This window comes from Euleptes europaea, chromosome 2 (genome assembly GCF_029931775.1).
Source record: "Euleptes europaea isolate rEulEur1 chromosome 2, rEulEur1.hap1, whole genome shotgun sequence".
In the NCBI taxonomy this organism is placed as follows: domain Eukaryota; kingdom Metazoa; phylum Chordata; class Lepidosauria; order Squamata; family Sphaerodactylidae; genus Euleptes; species Euleptes europaea.
Genome location: NC_079313.1, coordinates 42,851,265 through 42,869,159, shown reverse-complemented (window position 1 = coordinate 42,869,159; position 17,895 = coordinate 42,851,265). Strand labels below are relative to the sequence as shown.

The 17,895-nt window shown below is 41.0% G+C and overlaps 2 protein-coding genes across 4 annotated transcripts in view; one reads left to right on the top strand and one right to left on the bottom strand.

Annotated features, from left to right (window-relative positions):
- CDC14A (cell division cycle 14A) overlaps positions 1-17,895 on the bottom strand; it is a 130,670-nt gene that overhangs the window by 58,317 nt on the left and 54,458 nt on the right. For all 3 annotated transcript variants that reach the window (XM_056867697.1, XM_056867698.1, XM_056867699.1), the window contains exons 9-11: positions 17,423-17,653; positions 10,302-10,440; positions 1,148-1,289 (exon numbers count right to left, since the gene is read on the bottom strand). In XM_056867697.1, coding sequence (XP_056723675.1) covers positions 1,148-1,289; positions 10,302-10,440; positions 17,423-17,653 — 512 coding nt within the window. The remainder of the gene's footprint in view (positions 1-1,147; positions 1,290-10,301; positions 10,441-17,422; positions 17,654-17,895) is intronic.
- Positions 1-17,895, top strand: part of RTCA (RNA 3'-terminal phosphate cyclase) — a 197,415-nt gene that overhangs the window by 138,444 nt on the left and 41,076 nt on the right. The window lies entirely within an intron of this gene.

The window sequence follows — 17,895 nt, the reverse complement described above, 5'->3', positions numbered from 1 at the left end:
ATACCAGCCTTTAACCCACTCTGGGCTTATCCTGAACCAGCCTGGATGGTTGAAGGCCAGCAGCACTATTTCCCATCAGCTACTGGCAACGCAATCAAGGCTGAACATAGCACCCTCGCATCACCGCCCATTCTTCTTGCCCAATCCTTGTGGGTTTGCAGTTAAAAGATTACTACCCAGTAATTAGCATGCATGCCAGTCACTGTACTCTGCTATCTTATCTCTTCACAGAACTGTAGCCAAACACTAGATGCAAGATCAAGTATCAAGAGGGCATCTTGGCCATCTTCTGGGCATGGAGTAAAAGTCACTGGGTTTGTGTGTGTGGGGAGGTAGTTGTGAGTTTCCTGCATTGTGCAGGGGGTTGGACTAGATGACCCTGGTGCCCCTTCCAACTCTATGATTCTACCCACTGTGTCTATTGTACCTAATTACTGTATTTGATTTTGTCCTTGAAATCAGCTCAAATTATTAATTTAACTCTTTCAACCCAATGATTATACTAAGAACTTGAAGCATGTTTTTAAAACTACAGATCAGTTTTGTTATTTTATATACTGCTCTCCATCACAGTGCCTACATTTATTTTCCTCAGTGTACTTTCTCCAGTCCCATCTTTGTAATCACTCATGGTTTTGTCTTTGTTTAGACACCACTAGGATAATTACTAAAGCAACCTTGGACACTTTAAAATGGCAGTTTAAATAATGGATTTTTGACAGACATTTTTTATCTTCGTGATGATCTGAACAAGTATATTCAGTGGAACATACAAAAGTTCAATCCCAAATCCGATTCAGTTAGAAAAAGATGTGAGGTAGCCTATGTGGGACAGATGTCTGCCTGAGATCCTGGATAGCTGCTGCTAGTTGGAGTAAAAGGATACTAGGCAAGATGGTCTGACACCATCTTCACGTGATCATATAAGCATACTGTGGTTGGAAGGCACATGAGACAGCACTCTTGCTGATATTAAACAGGTATGTCTGGTCAGTGTCTGGATGGAAGACCTCTTGGGAACCCTGTGGCTACACCACCTTAGGTCCAATGATGGAAGAAAAGCAGGATATAAACGTAATAATAAACAAACCATTTAATTACTGCTATATGACTTTCATATTAAAAGAAAAATACAGCAAAATTTTACCTCCCCATATCTGTCTAAAGTCCCACTGATAGAAATGTCATCAAAGTTAGCCATAACTTTGCATATGATTTCTTCATGTTCTGCTCTTGGCTTCAGTTTGGATCGGAAAATGTCCCCTTGGATCCACAAGGATGTTTGCTTCCTGTTAAATAGCAACAGACAACAAAATGAACACCAGAAAAAGGTATTTCAAAGGGCAGTAAAAACAAGGACTAAAATTACTTGGTTGTTCGGTAGTGTGAAAAGTTCTATACAGAACAGCTTTAAAAAAATAAAAAAGAGTACGAAAAAAACATTGGTTATGTATGACATCAAGAATTTCTGTCACAAATTATTTTTGATGTTATTTTAAAGCATTTTAGATTTCTGTTTGGGGAAGTTCGTCTTATTCCGTCTTATTCCTAAAGATCTATCCTAATATATCACAGATTTGTTACAAAAATTAAACCCATTTCCCCAGCTTTTTAATGAAACAAATTTGCTTTGAGCTCATCAATGGTGGAAAGGGGGATGACAAATTATTGCTAAATTAGCACACACATTCAATATGATAACAAAACAAGTAATTGTTAATAAATCTGGCAGTCCATAGTCACTGAAGGTATGTATAAGGAATGTTTTGTATATTAAGCAGAGATAAGACACACTGTGCTTATGGTGAAATCTCTTAAACACTTCTTTCTACAGAAGACATGCATACCTGTAAAATCCAACAACTGCAGGTTGAAAACGGTTTTTGAAATTTAAAGCAATTTTTTAAATTATATATATTCTAGAGAAATGAAGGAACTGGATTTTCCACTACCCATTTAGAACAGAGCAGCCTTATATAAGTCAACGTAGTCATATTAGGGAAAGAACATTGCCTTCCCTTTGTTTAAAGTAAATAAATCTTTCAGCTGGATCCCCTTTGGTAAGTTTTAGTGATCTTTTCCATGAGTTTATTTTCCTGCAGTATTCTTGGGGGGGGGGGGGAGAAAGTGTGACAACTGTGGCAGTGAGCCAAAAGAAACCGCGGTATCGGCATCCTTAGGAGTCAGAGAAAAGCTCCCACAAGGAGGTTATGTAACTGGTGAACAGGATTAGAAAGCTGAAAAAAGCATTCATGCTTAGAGTGAGGAAGCTGATATCCAGTATAATTAAGAGTGATCACAGATTATACTGCTGCTGATGTAAGCCAAATTAACCCTTGAAGGAAGAAGCCCAGAATGCATCATGTGAGCACACTGAAACAATATAAGCCATCCTTCCTATCTTCTCCTTGTTACAAAAGCACAGGTGTGGAAGAAACATTAACAATTTGAGATATGCCGATGATACCACACTACTGGCAGAAAACAGTGAACACTTGAAAAAAAATCACTGCTGAGGGTCAAAAGCAGAAAGTGCGAAAGTAGGATTACAGCTGAACATCAAGAAGACAACAGTAATGACTACTGAGAATTACGCAACTTTAAGGTTGACAATGAAAAAATTGAAATTGTTCAAGATTTTCTATTCCTTGGCTTCATCATCAACCAAAAGGGAGACTGCAACCAAGAAATCAGAAGGAGATTGGACAGCCCAATCCTGAAGGGGGGAAAAGATCCGCGGTGGCTGGGAGTGGCACAGCCGCGCTTCCTCCTCAGAGGCTTCCTGATCGCTGCGGAGGGGAAAAGGGGATTTAGAAAAACCCCAAAATAGAGACCAAGCAGGGACAAATTAAAACATGGAAAATGATAACAGCAGAGAAAACTAAAATAGGTTGGTTAACATAAAATCAATTGATTGGATGAATCCAACAGGACTGCTTTGATAAGGGGAAACTCAGAGAAACAACAGAATTTGAGTATCTAATATATAAAGAGAAGGACCATTTATTGGGTAAAATATATAAACTTTTGCTTAAACATGAAACAGTCGGAACAAGTGAAATCGTGTATGGTCAAGCGGATGCAAAATTTTGGAAAAGAGATATCCATGCAACAATGGGAGCAACTATGGACAAAATGAATAAAATTTACTGCTAGCCAAAGCCTGAGAGAGAACTGGTACAAACAGTTTTATGGATGTTAAAAAAAATGAACAAAAAAGCTGATACCCACTGTTGGAAATGTAAAGAAATAGAGGAGACATACTTCCATTCTTGGTGGTCATGTAAAAAGAAAAATGTTCTGGATCGAAGTTCACAGAGAAATGCAAAAAGTTCTGAAAATTAATTTTCCTCTAGATCCCAAAAATATGCTATTGGGAATACTACCACCAGATATAGGAAAAAAGAAAGAAGAAATATTCAACTATACGATAACCGCAGCTAGAGTGGCAATAGCAACAAAATAGAAACAAGAAGAAATACCGGAGATGGATAGATGGCAAGAGAAAATGGCAGAGTACGCAGTAATGGCTAGGCTGATACAGTTGTTGAGTAAAAAACCAATGGAAGAGTTAGAAATAAAATAGAAACCTTACTATCCTTTCCTTTTCCTTTCCTTTTATCCCTTAGAAGCTCCTTGATCAATTGATCTTGAGCAGCATATATCTAGTGTTGGAGGGATATAAGGACTGAAACAAATCTTGCCACTGACAATGTAGCCTTGGGGTCCCTATCACTTAGTAAGAAAGGCATTCTGTCAGTCACAGAGGCATTGGATTTGTATATTAAAAGGGGGGAAATATAGCGCGATAGAAGTTCCTCGTAAAAGCGGCATTCCAAAAGGGCATGGGCTAATGAGTCAATAGAGCCAGAAAAGCAAGGGCAGATCCTGTCTGAGTACGGTATATTCAGAATTCTGCCCTGCATTACCATAGAAGGGTTAGCATTCAATCTAGCCAAGCAAAAAGCTCTACAGAGACGAGGAGTTGTTAGATAATATGTATAGGCAGGCAGACCATGTGGAGGGGGTATTCCGAAGAACTGGGATGAACAGACACGACGAGCACGAAAAGTAGTGCTGTTATAATCGAGCTCTTTAATGCGCTTTTTAATTTTTGTAAAAGCTTCAGTTTTCCCAAGATCTGATAACATATCCTGCGAGAAACCCAACAACGCCAGTTTCTCATCTAAGATTTTTTGCCATGAGGATTTAAAAGGGTCATGCTTCAGAGAAGCTAGGAACCCCTCAGTGCTAAAGCACAGTTTAAGGTGTAGTTTAAAGGCGGCCAACCACGCCCTAGCTTCAAGTGACATTTGGCCAAACTCGGAATGAAGAGTAACGCCAGCAACACAACGAGGGGCATTTAGGAGTTTTCGTAAGAACTGAAGCAGTGGACGATCTATAGATTCATTGATGACTGTAATCCAGATGGCAACACCAAAGAGGATAATTGGGGTAATTTTCAGGTTAAAAACCTGAATAGCCCCTGGAATATATTTGCCACCTTTGGTGTGAAAAAAATTGACAATAGCACCAACCCCAGGTTTAATTTTGTTGGACACTGCTTTTTGATGGGCATTCCAATTTAGGTTATGGGAAAACAGAATGCCAAGGTAAACAAACTCCTTGACTTGGTCAACCTCAAAGCCATCTAATACCCAGCGAAAAAGAGGCATTTTTCTCCTCTTAGTGAAGATCATAATCTTAGATTCATGATGGTTTATTTTAAGACCTTCCCTAGAGCAGTACTCAGAAAAAGTTTGCAAAGATCTTTTCAAACCAATTCTTGTGCGGGACAGGAGAACTGCATCGTCAGCATAGAGTAGAATCGGGGTGGGATGACTTGCAAGCTTTGGGGGGTGGCAAAACTCTGAGAAATTGGTTGCCACATCATTCAGGGATAGATTAAACAAGAGAGGAGCAAGGAGGCAACCTTGTCTAACTCTCTTGACCAGTTCAAAGGGCTCGGTTAGTTCTCCTTGGTTGCCACAGCGAACCTGAGCTGTGAGGTCAGTATGAAATTGTTGAATAAGCCATAGTAACCTCCTATCCATAGTAGAATGTGATAGTTTCAACCATAGCCTCTCCCTCGGGATGGTATCAAAAGCTCCCTTAAGATCCATAAAACCCGCATAAAGGGTGCCATTTCTGGGGGAGGAATATTTCTCGGCTAGATGGGAGAGCACTAAACAGTGGTCCGTGACAGACCAACCCCTTCTAAAGCCAATCTGTTCCCAGCCAAGGATGTCATTACTCTCAACCCAATCCAACAGCCTCTTTAATAAGTAGGAGGAATACAATTTGCCTAAGCAAGATAAAAGGCTGATTGGACGATAACAGCTTGGGTCAGAGTGCTGACCCTTTTTAAAGATTGGGACGACAATAGTATGTCTCCAAGATTTTGGAATAGCTCCTGAGGCATTAATTTGTGTGAATACAGGAGCAAGAATGTTGGCCCACCATTCGCTGTTGACTTTAAAATGTTCGTAGGGAATTAGATCAGGACCTGGGGCTTTACCTGAGTGTAGGCGATCAATGAGCGGTTTAATTTCCTTAGGAGACACATCTGGCCAGGAATTCAACAAAATAGAAGGTGCTACAGGTATAAGACCCTGGTTTTCCACAGAGTAGGAGAAGAGGCTCTTGAAGTAAGTTACCCAGACCGGAGACGGGATACATGCAGGGACTCTGGCATAGCCATTACTTAAAGAATTCACAGTCCACCCGAAAGTTGAATTATCATTGTTGTTTATAGCTGTAATCAAGCTCCTCCAATTTTTATATAGGGCCTCTTTTTTCCTCCAGTTTACCAAGTCCTTGTAGTTCTTTTTAATAGTTAACAATTCCTTCAATACTGAAGTAGTATTGTTCCTTCTGAATTCTCTATGTTTCCTGGTTATTGCTCGTTTGAGTAGTCTACACTCGCGGTTAAACCAAGAATTTCGTTTGTATAAAGCGTGCAAGCTTGAGGTGATTTCTTTAGTAAATAAAGGTTTAAATAAATCAATTAATCTGAAAAAAAACATTTAAGACAGTAGCTGCAGACTCTTGCTCAAGGAGGGCAGCTTTCAACGAAGTCACCTCCAAAAGCTGCATTTTACCACGCACCAAGCAATCAAGCTCAGGGCTCCAGTAAACACGAGCTAGGGCTTTTTGGGATTGGTGCAATATTTGATGGTAGGACGGTATTAAGTGTGGAACACATAATTGGTTGATTGAAAGAGAGATAGGGAGATGGTCACTGCCCATGTAATCGCAGACTTCCATATTACTGATTAGAGGTAAGAGATCTAATGAAACCAGAAAATAATCGATAACACTGGCACCATTTTGGTTAAAAAAAGTGAAATCTCCATTAGGATCGATCTGCGATCGCCCATTTACTATCATTAGGTTCCTCTGAATAGCGAATTGGGCCAGACTTAAGCCAGAAGAATTGATTACCGAGTCCCTGGAAGTTCTAGTATACCATAGGGAGCTCAGGAAAGATTCATCAAAATTCCCTATAAGAATTTGGAAGAGAGTATTATCATCCGGCCCTATTCGTGCGTTAAAATCACCAGCCATAAGAACTGGAGTAGTTGGGTGGTTGTTTTTGATGTCATCAAATAGTTCTCCCAGACGGGCCCAGTTTCGTGCAGTATTACTTGATCTACCAGGAGGAATATAAACAGAAAATAAAATAAGTGAAGAAAAAGTCAGGTTTACTCTAACTGCTAGCACCAACTCTTCAGCCAAAAGAAGGTCAATTGAGCTTATGCTTAAAGAAGTGGAGATAAAGCATGCTAGTCCTGCACGAGGGCGGCCCACAGAGCCTTTGATTGCTTTTTGGGTAAAAGAGGTAAAGCCTGGGAGAAAGATCTCATTTGTGGCCCAAGTTTCCTAAACAAGGATGATATCAAAGGTCAAAAGAAATAACTGTATATCAGGATCAGTAAGTTTAGCTGACAAACCTTACTATCAGTATGCAAATATGTAATCCATAGAAATTGCTTGCTCTTTTTTCTTTATTTCTGGAATGCTAACAGTTATCATAAGATATAGAAGATAAGATTATGACTGTAGAAAATTTTTAGTTAGTATGTTTAAGTGAATAGATAGGTTACATTCATGTATTTCATATTAAATAACAAGCTTTGAAGGTTATTACCATAAAATAGAAGATTAACGAAACTAGGCATGGTATACTAAGAAGTCTTCTATATTTTAATGCCGATTTAAACTTAAGTTGAATGGTAAAAGTTACTTGGAGTTAATAAGAATGTTGAATAGATGGTAGAAACAAAATTGTCTGAATAGATAGTCATTTTAGGATAAAGTGAGGCACATTTGGTAATGTGTTGTTATGTGTTATGTATGTAGGCAGTAGTTTGTATGTTATGCATTTGTAAACCAAGATTAAAATAAAAATGTATTAAAAAAACAAAAATAGAGGAAATGGGGGAAATCCCCCATTGCCTCCAATGGGGCTGCACCACCAAAAAACGTGGTGCAGCACCACCGCAGTGTGAGGGAGTGTTCCCGGGGCGAAAGGGTTGAAGCCCCCACCCCCGATGGCATGGGTTTTCCCTTCCAGGAAAGCCCTGCCGGCGTGGCTGCACCGGCAGCAGGGGCTGGTGGTGCCCGGACACTGGAGTGTTTCCACCCTGTGCCGGCCTAAGGAGCTTCACCCCCACCTTCAGGAATAGGCTCGAACACTGGGAAGGGCAGGCATAATCGAGCTAGAAAAAATTCTTACATGTAAGGCTGTGTTACTGACAACCAACTATGTATGGGTGTAAAAGTTGGACAGGAAGAAAGTTGATTCCTTTGAAATGTGATGCTGGTGGAGAGTTTTACAGCTACTATGGACTGCCAAAATGAGAAATAAGTGGTTTCTAGATCAAATCAATCCTTTAACTCTCCCTTGAAGCTAAAATGACTAAACTGAGGCTATTGTACTTTGATCATATTATGAGCAGAGAAGACTCACTGGAAAAAACAATAATGCTAGGAAAAGTTGAAGGCAGCAGGGAAAGAGGAAGACCTAACATGAGATGGATTGACTGTATAAAGGAAGCCGTGGCCCTCAGTTTGCAACCGTGAGCAAGGCTGTTAACAATAGGACCTTTTGGAGGAAACTGATTCAAAGCTTCACCAAGAATTGGAAGCGATTAGATGGCACTTAACACACACAAGATGACAATTTTCTGTAAAATCTGCAAAATATTCCAGTGTTGAAACATCCATTTGTGATAAAGCTGCTGATGCTTGCTGTTGACATTTAATCTTGTGACCTTTATCAAATAAGACAAATACTCAGACCTCCTCAGCCAATTTGCAAAACTGCTAATTTTTCATTCCAGGAAATAAAACCTCTGTTATTTTGTTATGTGTTTCATGATTTTGCTGACCACCCCCTCCCCATCAAAAAGGGATGTGTCGTGTATTTCAAACATGAAATACAGAAGGATGCCTCATAAATTTTACTGCTCTTTAGACACACTGCACAGTGGGAGGAAGAAATAGTAGTACATGAGTCAGACAGTTCCACTCCCCTAAGTGCTCTACATAAGAGGTTCTCTCATAGTGCTTGTTCTAGGGTGCTGGGGGGTGTGGGGTAATGGGGATAGACAACACAGATATAGGGAGGGTTCAGTGACACAACCAGAAAGCAAATCCCTTCAACACCTTTTACTTTCTCATAACCTTTTATTTTTCTGCATTCGTTTTATTTTTCTTGCCTACTCCTTCACCTGAGCAGGAGTTATTCAGTAACTGAGACACACCAGAGGTTAAAATCCACTGAGTAGTTCAGAAATTGTAGGCTATATGCAGCATTAGCATAAACTGATACCTTCTCTCTCATCCTTTTGTTTTTACTGGGGGAGTGATCTATGGGCTCAAATGAACAAGAAAAAATAATGAGTTTTGTTTTGTTCATAAAATGCAAACTGCAGGTTTGTGCAACCTCAGTTTAGCATGTGAAAAAGACAGATGAGTTGTAATCCTTCATCTTCTACCCGGTTTCACTGCTTCAAACCTACTCTCTCCCCCCCCACCGCTATTATAGCATTCTAAAGAAAAAAATACATTGGAAAAGTAATTAGGAAAGTAGGAGAGGGGCTGTTTTAAACAATGAAACTTAATAGTACAATATTGCCAACACTTGTCTATGGTGATGGTGGAAATCAGATTTCTTGATTTACCCCAATCAGCCACTTTGAGACCTTTCCCCACCTGATATTGATAAACAGTCTTAAATTTGCCTTTTCAACAATTTTGCATGGTAATTCTATGCAAGGGATCTAAGGGAGCAGAAAAGGGTCAAAATGTTGATAGCTTTTCAGGTTGGATACCTCAGGAGACCTGAGCAGTTAGAAAAGATATAAGAGAAATTCTTCCCTAGCTGATAGTATTTGCTCATCTTTAACTTTGGGGGTTACCGCACTTTGTATTCCCAGCGATGTATTAAGAGTTTGAAAATGTTATAAAAAACATCGCTTTAAAAGGGTTTTTCGATGCCACGGCTTATAAATGGTTGGAAGACTTCTTCACAGCTAAACGGGCCAAACAAAGTGCGAACAGTATTTTTTATAACGTTTTCAAACTCTTAATACATCGCTGGGAATACATAGAAAGTGCGAACAGTATTTTTTATAACATAATCAAACTCTTAATACATCGCTGGGAATACAAGTGCGGTAGCCACGTTAGTGTGATGCATTGCATAGTATGTGCCTAATGGAAAGAGGAATATGATAGTATCTATGAGGGATAGTGGAAGTGCGGAAATGAAGATGTGTAATGTAGGATAAGAGCACTGGGTTTAACTGACAATTCTCCTGACCATCTAAAATACTAGGTACTTTATCACCACAAATCCTGTAAACTGTTCTTAAAGCAGGGGGGAAAGATATACAACACACTAACTGCATTAACGGTTTTAAAAATAGTATGCACATTCATCACAACATCTTAAAATTTGAGATACCACGTCACAAATGCAGACAACTGCAGATCAAGCAAGTTACGCTGAAGACCTCACAAGGCTCTGAGGCCAGAAAATCACACAGAAGGATTAAAGTATTTTCCAACCTATTAATCTGTTCTCCTAATGCTACGGAAAAAGTAGACACAATGAGAGCCACAATCTTCTGTTGCACACCCCGTTCTACTGGAAATCAACACACCAGCAACCATAGAACCCATTTAGAGAATTCTGCTGTAAGAAAACCCGCTGGATAATCTGGTCTTTATGTAGCAGACTCACTCAATCCTACAGTGCAGTAAACTCAATTAATGTAGGCGGTCATACTTACTCTTCAAGAAAATGCTGCTGGGGTCCAATGATAGAACCAGGACGGCACATTCTTATCCAGGCAATGACTTCAGAATGTGAGAATCTATAGTGTTTCATTATATAACAAGCTATCAGCGTTCCTGTTCTTCCTAGCCCAGCTACAGTGCAGAGAAACAAAAACTGAACTTAGGTATTGAACTACACACAAAGAATACTGTTAAACATGTTATGTTTCATAGATTTCTATTCTGCTTTACCACATAACTGATATTTTAAATGCAATTGATTGTAATATTTTACAAAAGAATACTATCTATTTTAAGAATCACAAGTTCATCAGGGCACAAGCTTCCTGTTAGATCATACATAGAGCCTTGCTAATACTCATCTTAACTTCCAGTGCCCTAGCTTTTCCTGCTTTGGATAATCTAGAACATAGAACTCCCTGTTCTGCTGAACCATGTTTCATTGGCTTATATTAATATTAGTATTTAGAACATTTATATGCTGCCTTCCCACCCAAATAGGATCCCCAAGGCTGCGAGCATGAAGGCATTAAAACAGCATTTTAAATGTATGTATGAATATGTAACAATACTATAAAATATATGTATGCATACAAACACACACACACACAGGGAGGTCCAGTAAGAGTTCAACATACAAACCCAACAGACAGTGCCTGTAAAAGGTGTTATATACATTTTATATACAACACGGAGATGCCACCAAAAGGAAAGGAAAGGAAAAAACTGGGAGAGACAATAGCATTAGATGTTATTAGACAATAGCATTAGATACAGCATCCAGTATCAAGTTGTCCTTCTCTCCTATGCCACGTGTAGAATCACATATGACACTCTGTGGCATCATGCTGTATATTCCCTCAACACATATCACTGGCTGCCAATAATGGAGGTCAGGAAATGTGATGCCACCATACAGGGTGACTGATCCTACATGTCTTCAGTGCATCTTTGTCACACTCCGTGCTGTTCTGCTCTAAACCTTGTCTTTTTAGCACAAGACTTACTGGTGTACTTCAATGAAATAGAGACTGTGACAGATAATCTTCTTCTTCATCTCTGTCAACAGAACACAGCTCCTTGAGAATGCTATCTTATCCAAAATGTGTCTTTATGATTAAAGTTGAGCCATGATCATAACTTTTGCACAGGAACAAGTCTAAGTGAAACCAAAGTGATCTTCGGCTAACAGAACATCTAATGCTATTGTCTCTCCCAGTTTTTTCCTTTCCTTTCCTTTTATCCCTTAGAAGCTCCTTGATCAATTGATCTTGAGCAGCATATATGTAGTGTTGGAGGGATGTAAGGATTGAAACAAGTCTTGCCACTGACAATGTAGCCTTGGGGTCCCTATCGCTTAGTAAAAAAGGCATTATGTCAGTCACAGAGGCATTGGATTTGTATATTAGAAGGGGGGAAATATAGTGTGATCAAAGTTCCTCGTAAAAGCGGCATTCCAAAAGGGCATAGGCTAATGAGTCAATAGAGCCAGAAGAGCAAGGGCAGATCCTGTCTGAGTATGGTATATTCAGAATTCTGCCCTGCATTACCATGGAAGGGTTAGCATTCAATCTAGCCAAGCAAAAAGCTCTAGAGACGAAGAGTTGTCAGATAATCCCAGTTTTTTCAGCAACTTGATACTTTGTGAAACTGCCTCCTGAGAAACGGATTTTGATAATTTTCACTCGGGGTTAAACAGTCCTGCTCTTTGCATTGTCTGCTCTCACTCCACAGGAACAAAAAGGTTTACCCACCGGTCCCCTCTCAGCATAGGGAAACTGCAAGAGGGGCTGCTTTCTAGACTGGCTAAAAGAAAAGGGGGGGAAGGGAAAAACAAAAACAAAGAAAACAAACAGATTGAGGGTAAACCTTTGCACTTTGCTTTCAGCAGTCTAAAAAAAAGAAACATGGCGGAGAGAGGAGGTGAAAGGAGATACATCGAAACCTGGCTAAGCAGAGAAGCTGATCCGAATGATTTGATCAGAGGAAAAAAAAGGTTTACACTGTTGTTGTGGAGAGAATGGGATGTACCACGTATATACAGGCAGGGGAGGGAAGGCAGCACAGTACAGCCTGATCTCATCACATACCGAAAGATAAGCAAGGTTGGTAATTGGATGGGAGACCACCAGGAAGGCTCTGCAGAGGAAGGCAATGGCAAAGCAACCAAGTCAGCTATGACTTGACAGCACTTACATACAGACAGACAGACAGACAGATGAAGGGTGGGGTGGAGGAGTGGAGCACCAGAAAAGCCCACAGAGCAAAAGAGAGGCGTGTCACATTACTCTAATTGGACAAAATAAAAACAAAGTCCTGTCAAAAGAACAGAAGATTCAGAGTGGATGTGATCAGCCCCTAGGTAGTAATGACCCAAGTAAATCCTGTTTTGGATTGGGTTACATACAAGATCCCCGTGGGGCAGAGTGGTAAGCTGCAGTACTGCAGTCTAAGCTTTGCTCACGACCTGAGTTCGATCCCGACGGAAGTCGGTTTCAGGTAGCTGGCTCAAGGTTGACTCATCCTTCCATCCTTCCGAGGTTGGTAAAATGAGTACCCAGCTTGCTGGGGGTAAAGGGAAGATGACTGGGGAAGGCACTGGCAAACCACCCCGTAAACAAAGTCTGCCTAGTAAACGTCAGGATGTGACGTCACCCCATGGGTCAGGAATGACCCGGTGCTTGCACAGGGGACCTTCACCTTTTTTTTAACATACCCTCCCCCAAAGGATCAGGCTTGCAGATGTTGGTGCTAAGAGATCGTGGCCTCTAAATGGTTGAGTTCGCCCTCTACGATCACGTCCAGGCTGGATTACTGTAATACTCTCTATGTGGACTGCCTCAGAAGACTGAAAGCTTCCGTTTGTTAAAAATGCAGCAGCAAGATTATTTGCCAGCATGAATTACAGAGAACATATATCATTGCTATAGTCCTACAACTGCTACTAATTTGCTTCAGGGAACAATTCAAAGTTATGGATCTTATCCACAGGTTCTAAATAGTCTGGGTCTAGGGTATTTAAAAGAATCATTCCATAAAGTACCATCTATCTATCAGCTTCAATAAGCAAATGAGGTGTTGTCTGTACTACCACACAACCTGAAGAGAGATAAGCATTAAGAACAGGCTCTTTTCTGCTGCAGCACTCAAATGTGCACCTCTGCCCTATCAGTTCACCTAGTGCTCAGTTTGCTGAACTTTAAAGGCCAGATTAAAAGGCCAGATTGTTTTCCCAGATTTTTTTGTTAATTTTTTTTCACCATCCCGTGATAAAGATTAGTTTTTGTTGTTCTCAGGTTAATCATATTGCATTCTTGGGTTTTATTGATTTGTTTGTATTGATACTACTGGCTGTAAAGTGATTATTATTTATTTAGTTGGCTTGTTAAAAATCTTTTTTGTGTTGTCCATGGATTTTTGATTATTGCATTTTTGATTATTTTTTGATTATTGCATTTAATTATTGAATTTGTTGGAAACAAAATGAATTTTATGAATATCTAAAGAGGGACCATAGGCTTTCTGTACTCAACTAGGCATCCCCAATCAAAGACAAAATAACTTTTCATGCAAGTGATGCTCTGGCTTGCCAAATCTTTTAAAAGTCTTTATCGTGATGCAAGACCATTTTGCTGCAAACTATTAGCAACTCTACCCTTCTGGATTACATCCCCACAAAACTAATTTCTCTTTGGTATTTTAAAAAATCTTTACCAAAAGAGAAGCAACAGCATCACTCAGTGGAATAAAAAAGGTCTGCATAAAATGTTTATGGAATACCAAATTTTAGTCTAAATACAGAACGGAATGGAAGTATTCGTAATATGAAGGATTTCACCCAGAGATACTTGATTACCCTTCTGTTTGTTTCAGAAATTGCAACTAGGGCTGTTAAAAAAAAAGATTTGGTAAAGTTCGGCTTCGGCAAAATTTGGCCCTTTTAAATTCGGGCCGTGCCGAAGTCCGAACTCCCCCGCTTCGGATCCCCGAAATTCGGCAGGAGATCCGGAGTTCGGGGGAAAATTTGGCCGGGTCTCTGAAGTGCTGGGCGCCGCCTGCCCAGGCGGCGCCCACCACTTCAAAGAGTCGGGAAGGGGGCGTGGGACTTTAAAGAGCCCCCCTGCGGGCCTTCATGAGGCTTCCATGAAGGCGCACGGGGGGCTCTTTAAACAGATCTGTTTAAAGGGCCCCCCGTGCGCCTTCAGGGAAGCCCGTGAAGGCGCGGGGGGGCAGAGGGGTTTAAAGACCCCCTGCCCCTCTTCCCGGGAGTTTAAAGACCCCCCGCCCCTCTTCCCGGGAGTCCCGGGAAGAGGGGCGGTGGGTTGTCAAGCCCCTCTGCTCTGTCTGCGCAGGCAGCGCAGAGGGGTTTAAAGACCCCCCGCCCCTCTTCCCGGGACTCCCGGGAAGAGGGGTGGTGGGTTGTCAAGCCCCTCTGCGCTGTCTGCGCAGGCAGGGCAGAGGGGTTTAAAGACCCCTCGTCCCTCTTCCCGGGACTCCCGGGAAGAGGGGCGGTGGGTTGTCAAGCCCCTCTGCGCTGTCTGCGCAGGCAGGGCAGAGGGGTTTAAAGACCCCCCGCTCCTCTTCCCGGGACTCCCGGGAAGAGGGGGGATGGGTTGTCAAGCACCTCTGCGCTGTCTGCGCAGGCAGCGCAGAGGGGTTTAAAGACCCCCCCCCGCCCCTCTGCTGCTGCCCTGAACCCCGAATTTGCCGAATTTATTCCCGAACACCCTGAACTCGCTGAATTTGGCTCCCTGTTTTCCCGCCTTTTTTGAGTTCGGTTCGTCCTGAACTAAAAACCGCCAGAATCAGGGGAAATTCGGCAATTTTTCAGTTGGGGACGAACCGAATCGACAGCCCTAATTACAACCAACATCAAGTTTTAAAAAATGCTTTTCATATGTCTGATACTAAATTGCAAATGCTTTGCCAATTCTCACACTGTTTTCCTCATCACTCATCTCTGTATTAAAAGAAATCACCAAATTAAGAGGCAGTGTTCAAATCTTGGTATGTGTGTGTCTGGGGTAGCAAGCAGGGAACCTATGTGGCTTGTCTGCAGCATTCCATCCATTACTTTTCTGCGCCCTTGCGTGATTCCCAAAACCAAGTATGTTACTGTTCATTCAAGTTACATTTTCTCACTCTGTGGGACCTGTAGTTAACAGTGCAATCCTAAACATGTATACCCTGAAATAAATCCCACTGAGTTCAGTGGGACTTATTGCCTGGTAAGCGAGCTTATGATGGCAACCTGAATCCAGTCAGTTCTGTTGGAGATGGGCATGGTAAAAGTTGAGGCTAGGGTGTGCCTTGACTCCATTAACCTTTGGCTAAAGTTAAATCCCAATCCTCAAGGCCTAACTCCCTTGATTCTTCGGGACAGATCAATCTATGTGGCTAAAGGCAGCCAAGATTAAGCTGGTGAGATTTGGGTTTTCCCCTCATTCTGTCTTGGAAATGGGGTATGAGCAGGCAAAACAAGTTTTAAAACAAAAGGTGATGGATACTGAGGAGCAGGCAGACTTAGAGAAATCACCAGCTTTCCTGTCTTCTGAAATGTCCAGATACCTAGGTCTTTTAGGCAGGGACGTTTCCCTGCGGTCACCCTCGCCAACTGCTTCAGGGCTTTCTTTTGATTATGCATGCCTTTTCTGCCCGTCAGAGGTCGCCTCGCTCTCCGTGCTTTTCGTTCGCATTTTCCAGATTCTGGTTAAAACAGCATCTGGAAAATGCGAGGAGAGCGAGGTGACCTCTGATGAGCAGAAAAGGCATGCATAATCATAAGGAAGCCCCGAAGCAGATGGCAGGGGTGACGGTGGGAAATCGTACCTGCATAAAATGCCCTAGTTTCCCGGGCTGCTTGTATCTCTCATTTGTAGATTTTTAGTCATAAGAAAGCTTTCTCTCTTGCCTAGTGTCAAACACTCCCTTCTGTGGTTTTTGATGGGCAATATAAAAAGTTTCCAAAGGCAGATAGGCTATATCCCTGTGGTTTGGGGGAGATTGAAATTATGGAACATGTCTTACTTCGTTGCCCTTTACCTCTAGAGGTTCGCTCTAAATTTATTCTCCCCTTGCTTAGTAGGTATCCTGGTCGATTAGACTCAGTTTATGCTCATATGTTACTTATCGATGAAAAACCACTGGTTTCGGCATGTAAGGCAAAGTTCTGTGCGGCAGTCTGTAAAATTTGCCAATGACTGAAAGTTTAAACTTTTAATTCACAGTGGGTAGCCGTGTTAGTCTGTCTGCAGTAGTAGAAAAGGGCAAGAGCCCAGTAGCACCTTAAAGACTAACAAAAATATTTTCTGGTAGGGTATGAGCTTTCGTGAGCCACAGCTCACTTCTTCAGATACAGCTAGAATGTGAATCCATCTGTCTTTAAAGAAGACTGTGGCTCACGAAAGCTCATACCCTACCAGAAAATATTTTTGTTAGTCTTTAAGGTGCTACTGGACTCTTGCCCTTTTCTACTACTTTAAACTTTTAGTTATCTATTATAGACTGTTTTAATAACCTTTATTATTTTACTTACCCTTAAATTATAAGAACTTTGCTGTGATTTGTGCTGGTCTATGACCATATTAATAAAGAATGAAGATTGACAGTAAGTTCTGAATGTGTACCAACACAACGATTAATGCCATGAATTAAATAATGTCATGAGTTAAATAACCAATTAAACAATGCCATGAAGCAGCACGTGCACTCTAATGCAATAGATTTCTAATGATGCACGCAATGTGTCCATGATGACCCTGATGGATATGTTATCCAAGTGAGTAAAGAGTGAGCATGCATCAACAGTGGGTTTGCAGTGCACTTGCCATGCTGAATGCCACCAATGTACAGAAGAAAAGCTATTCAAATTGCTGTTCATTTGAATCATGAGCAAAGCACTGACGTGACCATAAGAGGTGCTCAACTCAACAGTAAATGGGCATTGCAAACAAAATAAGTTTGATTTTCACACACATTTCTTGTGAACATCGAATCATCCCTCTTTTCACCCAAGGCAATAGGTTTCATTTCATTAAGATCTAGCAAGGTGATTTTTCAGAGATAGCAATTCTTTTTCTCTTTATGGTCCAGCATATGGTCCAGTTTTATCTACCTTTACAATGTACAGCTATGGCACCTTCTGCATTCTCACAGATGTTCAAGAATCGTCGCACTATATTATCGCCTGGTGTGCTTCCGTCTATGAAGAACAAGTCGTAGTGCTCAAATCCTCCATCTGTGAAACGCTTTGCTTCATAAATCTTTTTGTTGAGTCTTATGACTGTTGTTATGTTGTGTTTCCTGAAATATGGGAAATAGGCTTCGGGTGCATGGAGAGGATAGCCTATAAGAAGCAGAGCAAGAATACTTGGGTATTTACCGGTAGTCTCCCCACACTGCCCAGTTGCACAAACAGCAATTTTAACACCATAATTTAAAATGATAATTCACATGGTCTAGAATGAAAATGTTATTAATGCAGTAAAGTCTCAACATGTTTTAAGAAGGATGCAAATGTTACTTAGAAAATCTGTTTAAGTGCTCAAAGTTGTGTGTTTTAGAAAATTTCAACTAATACATCTAAAA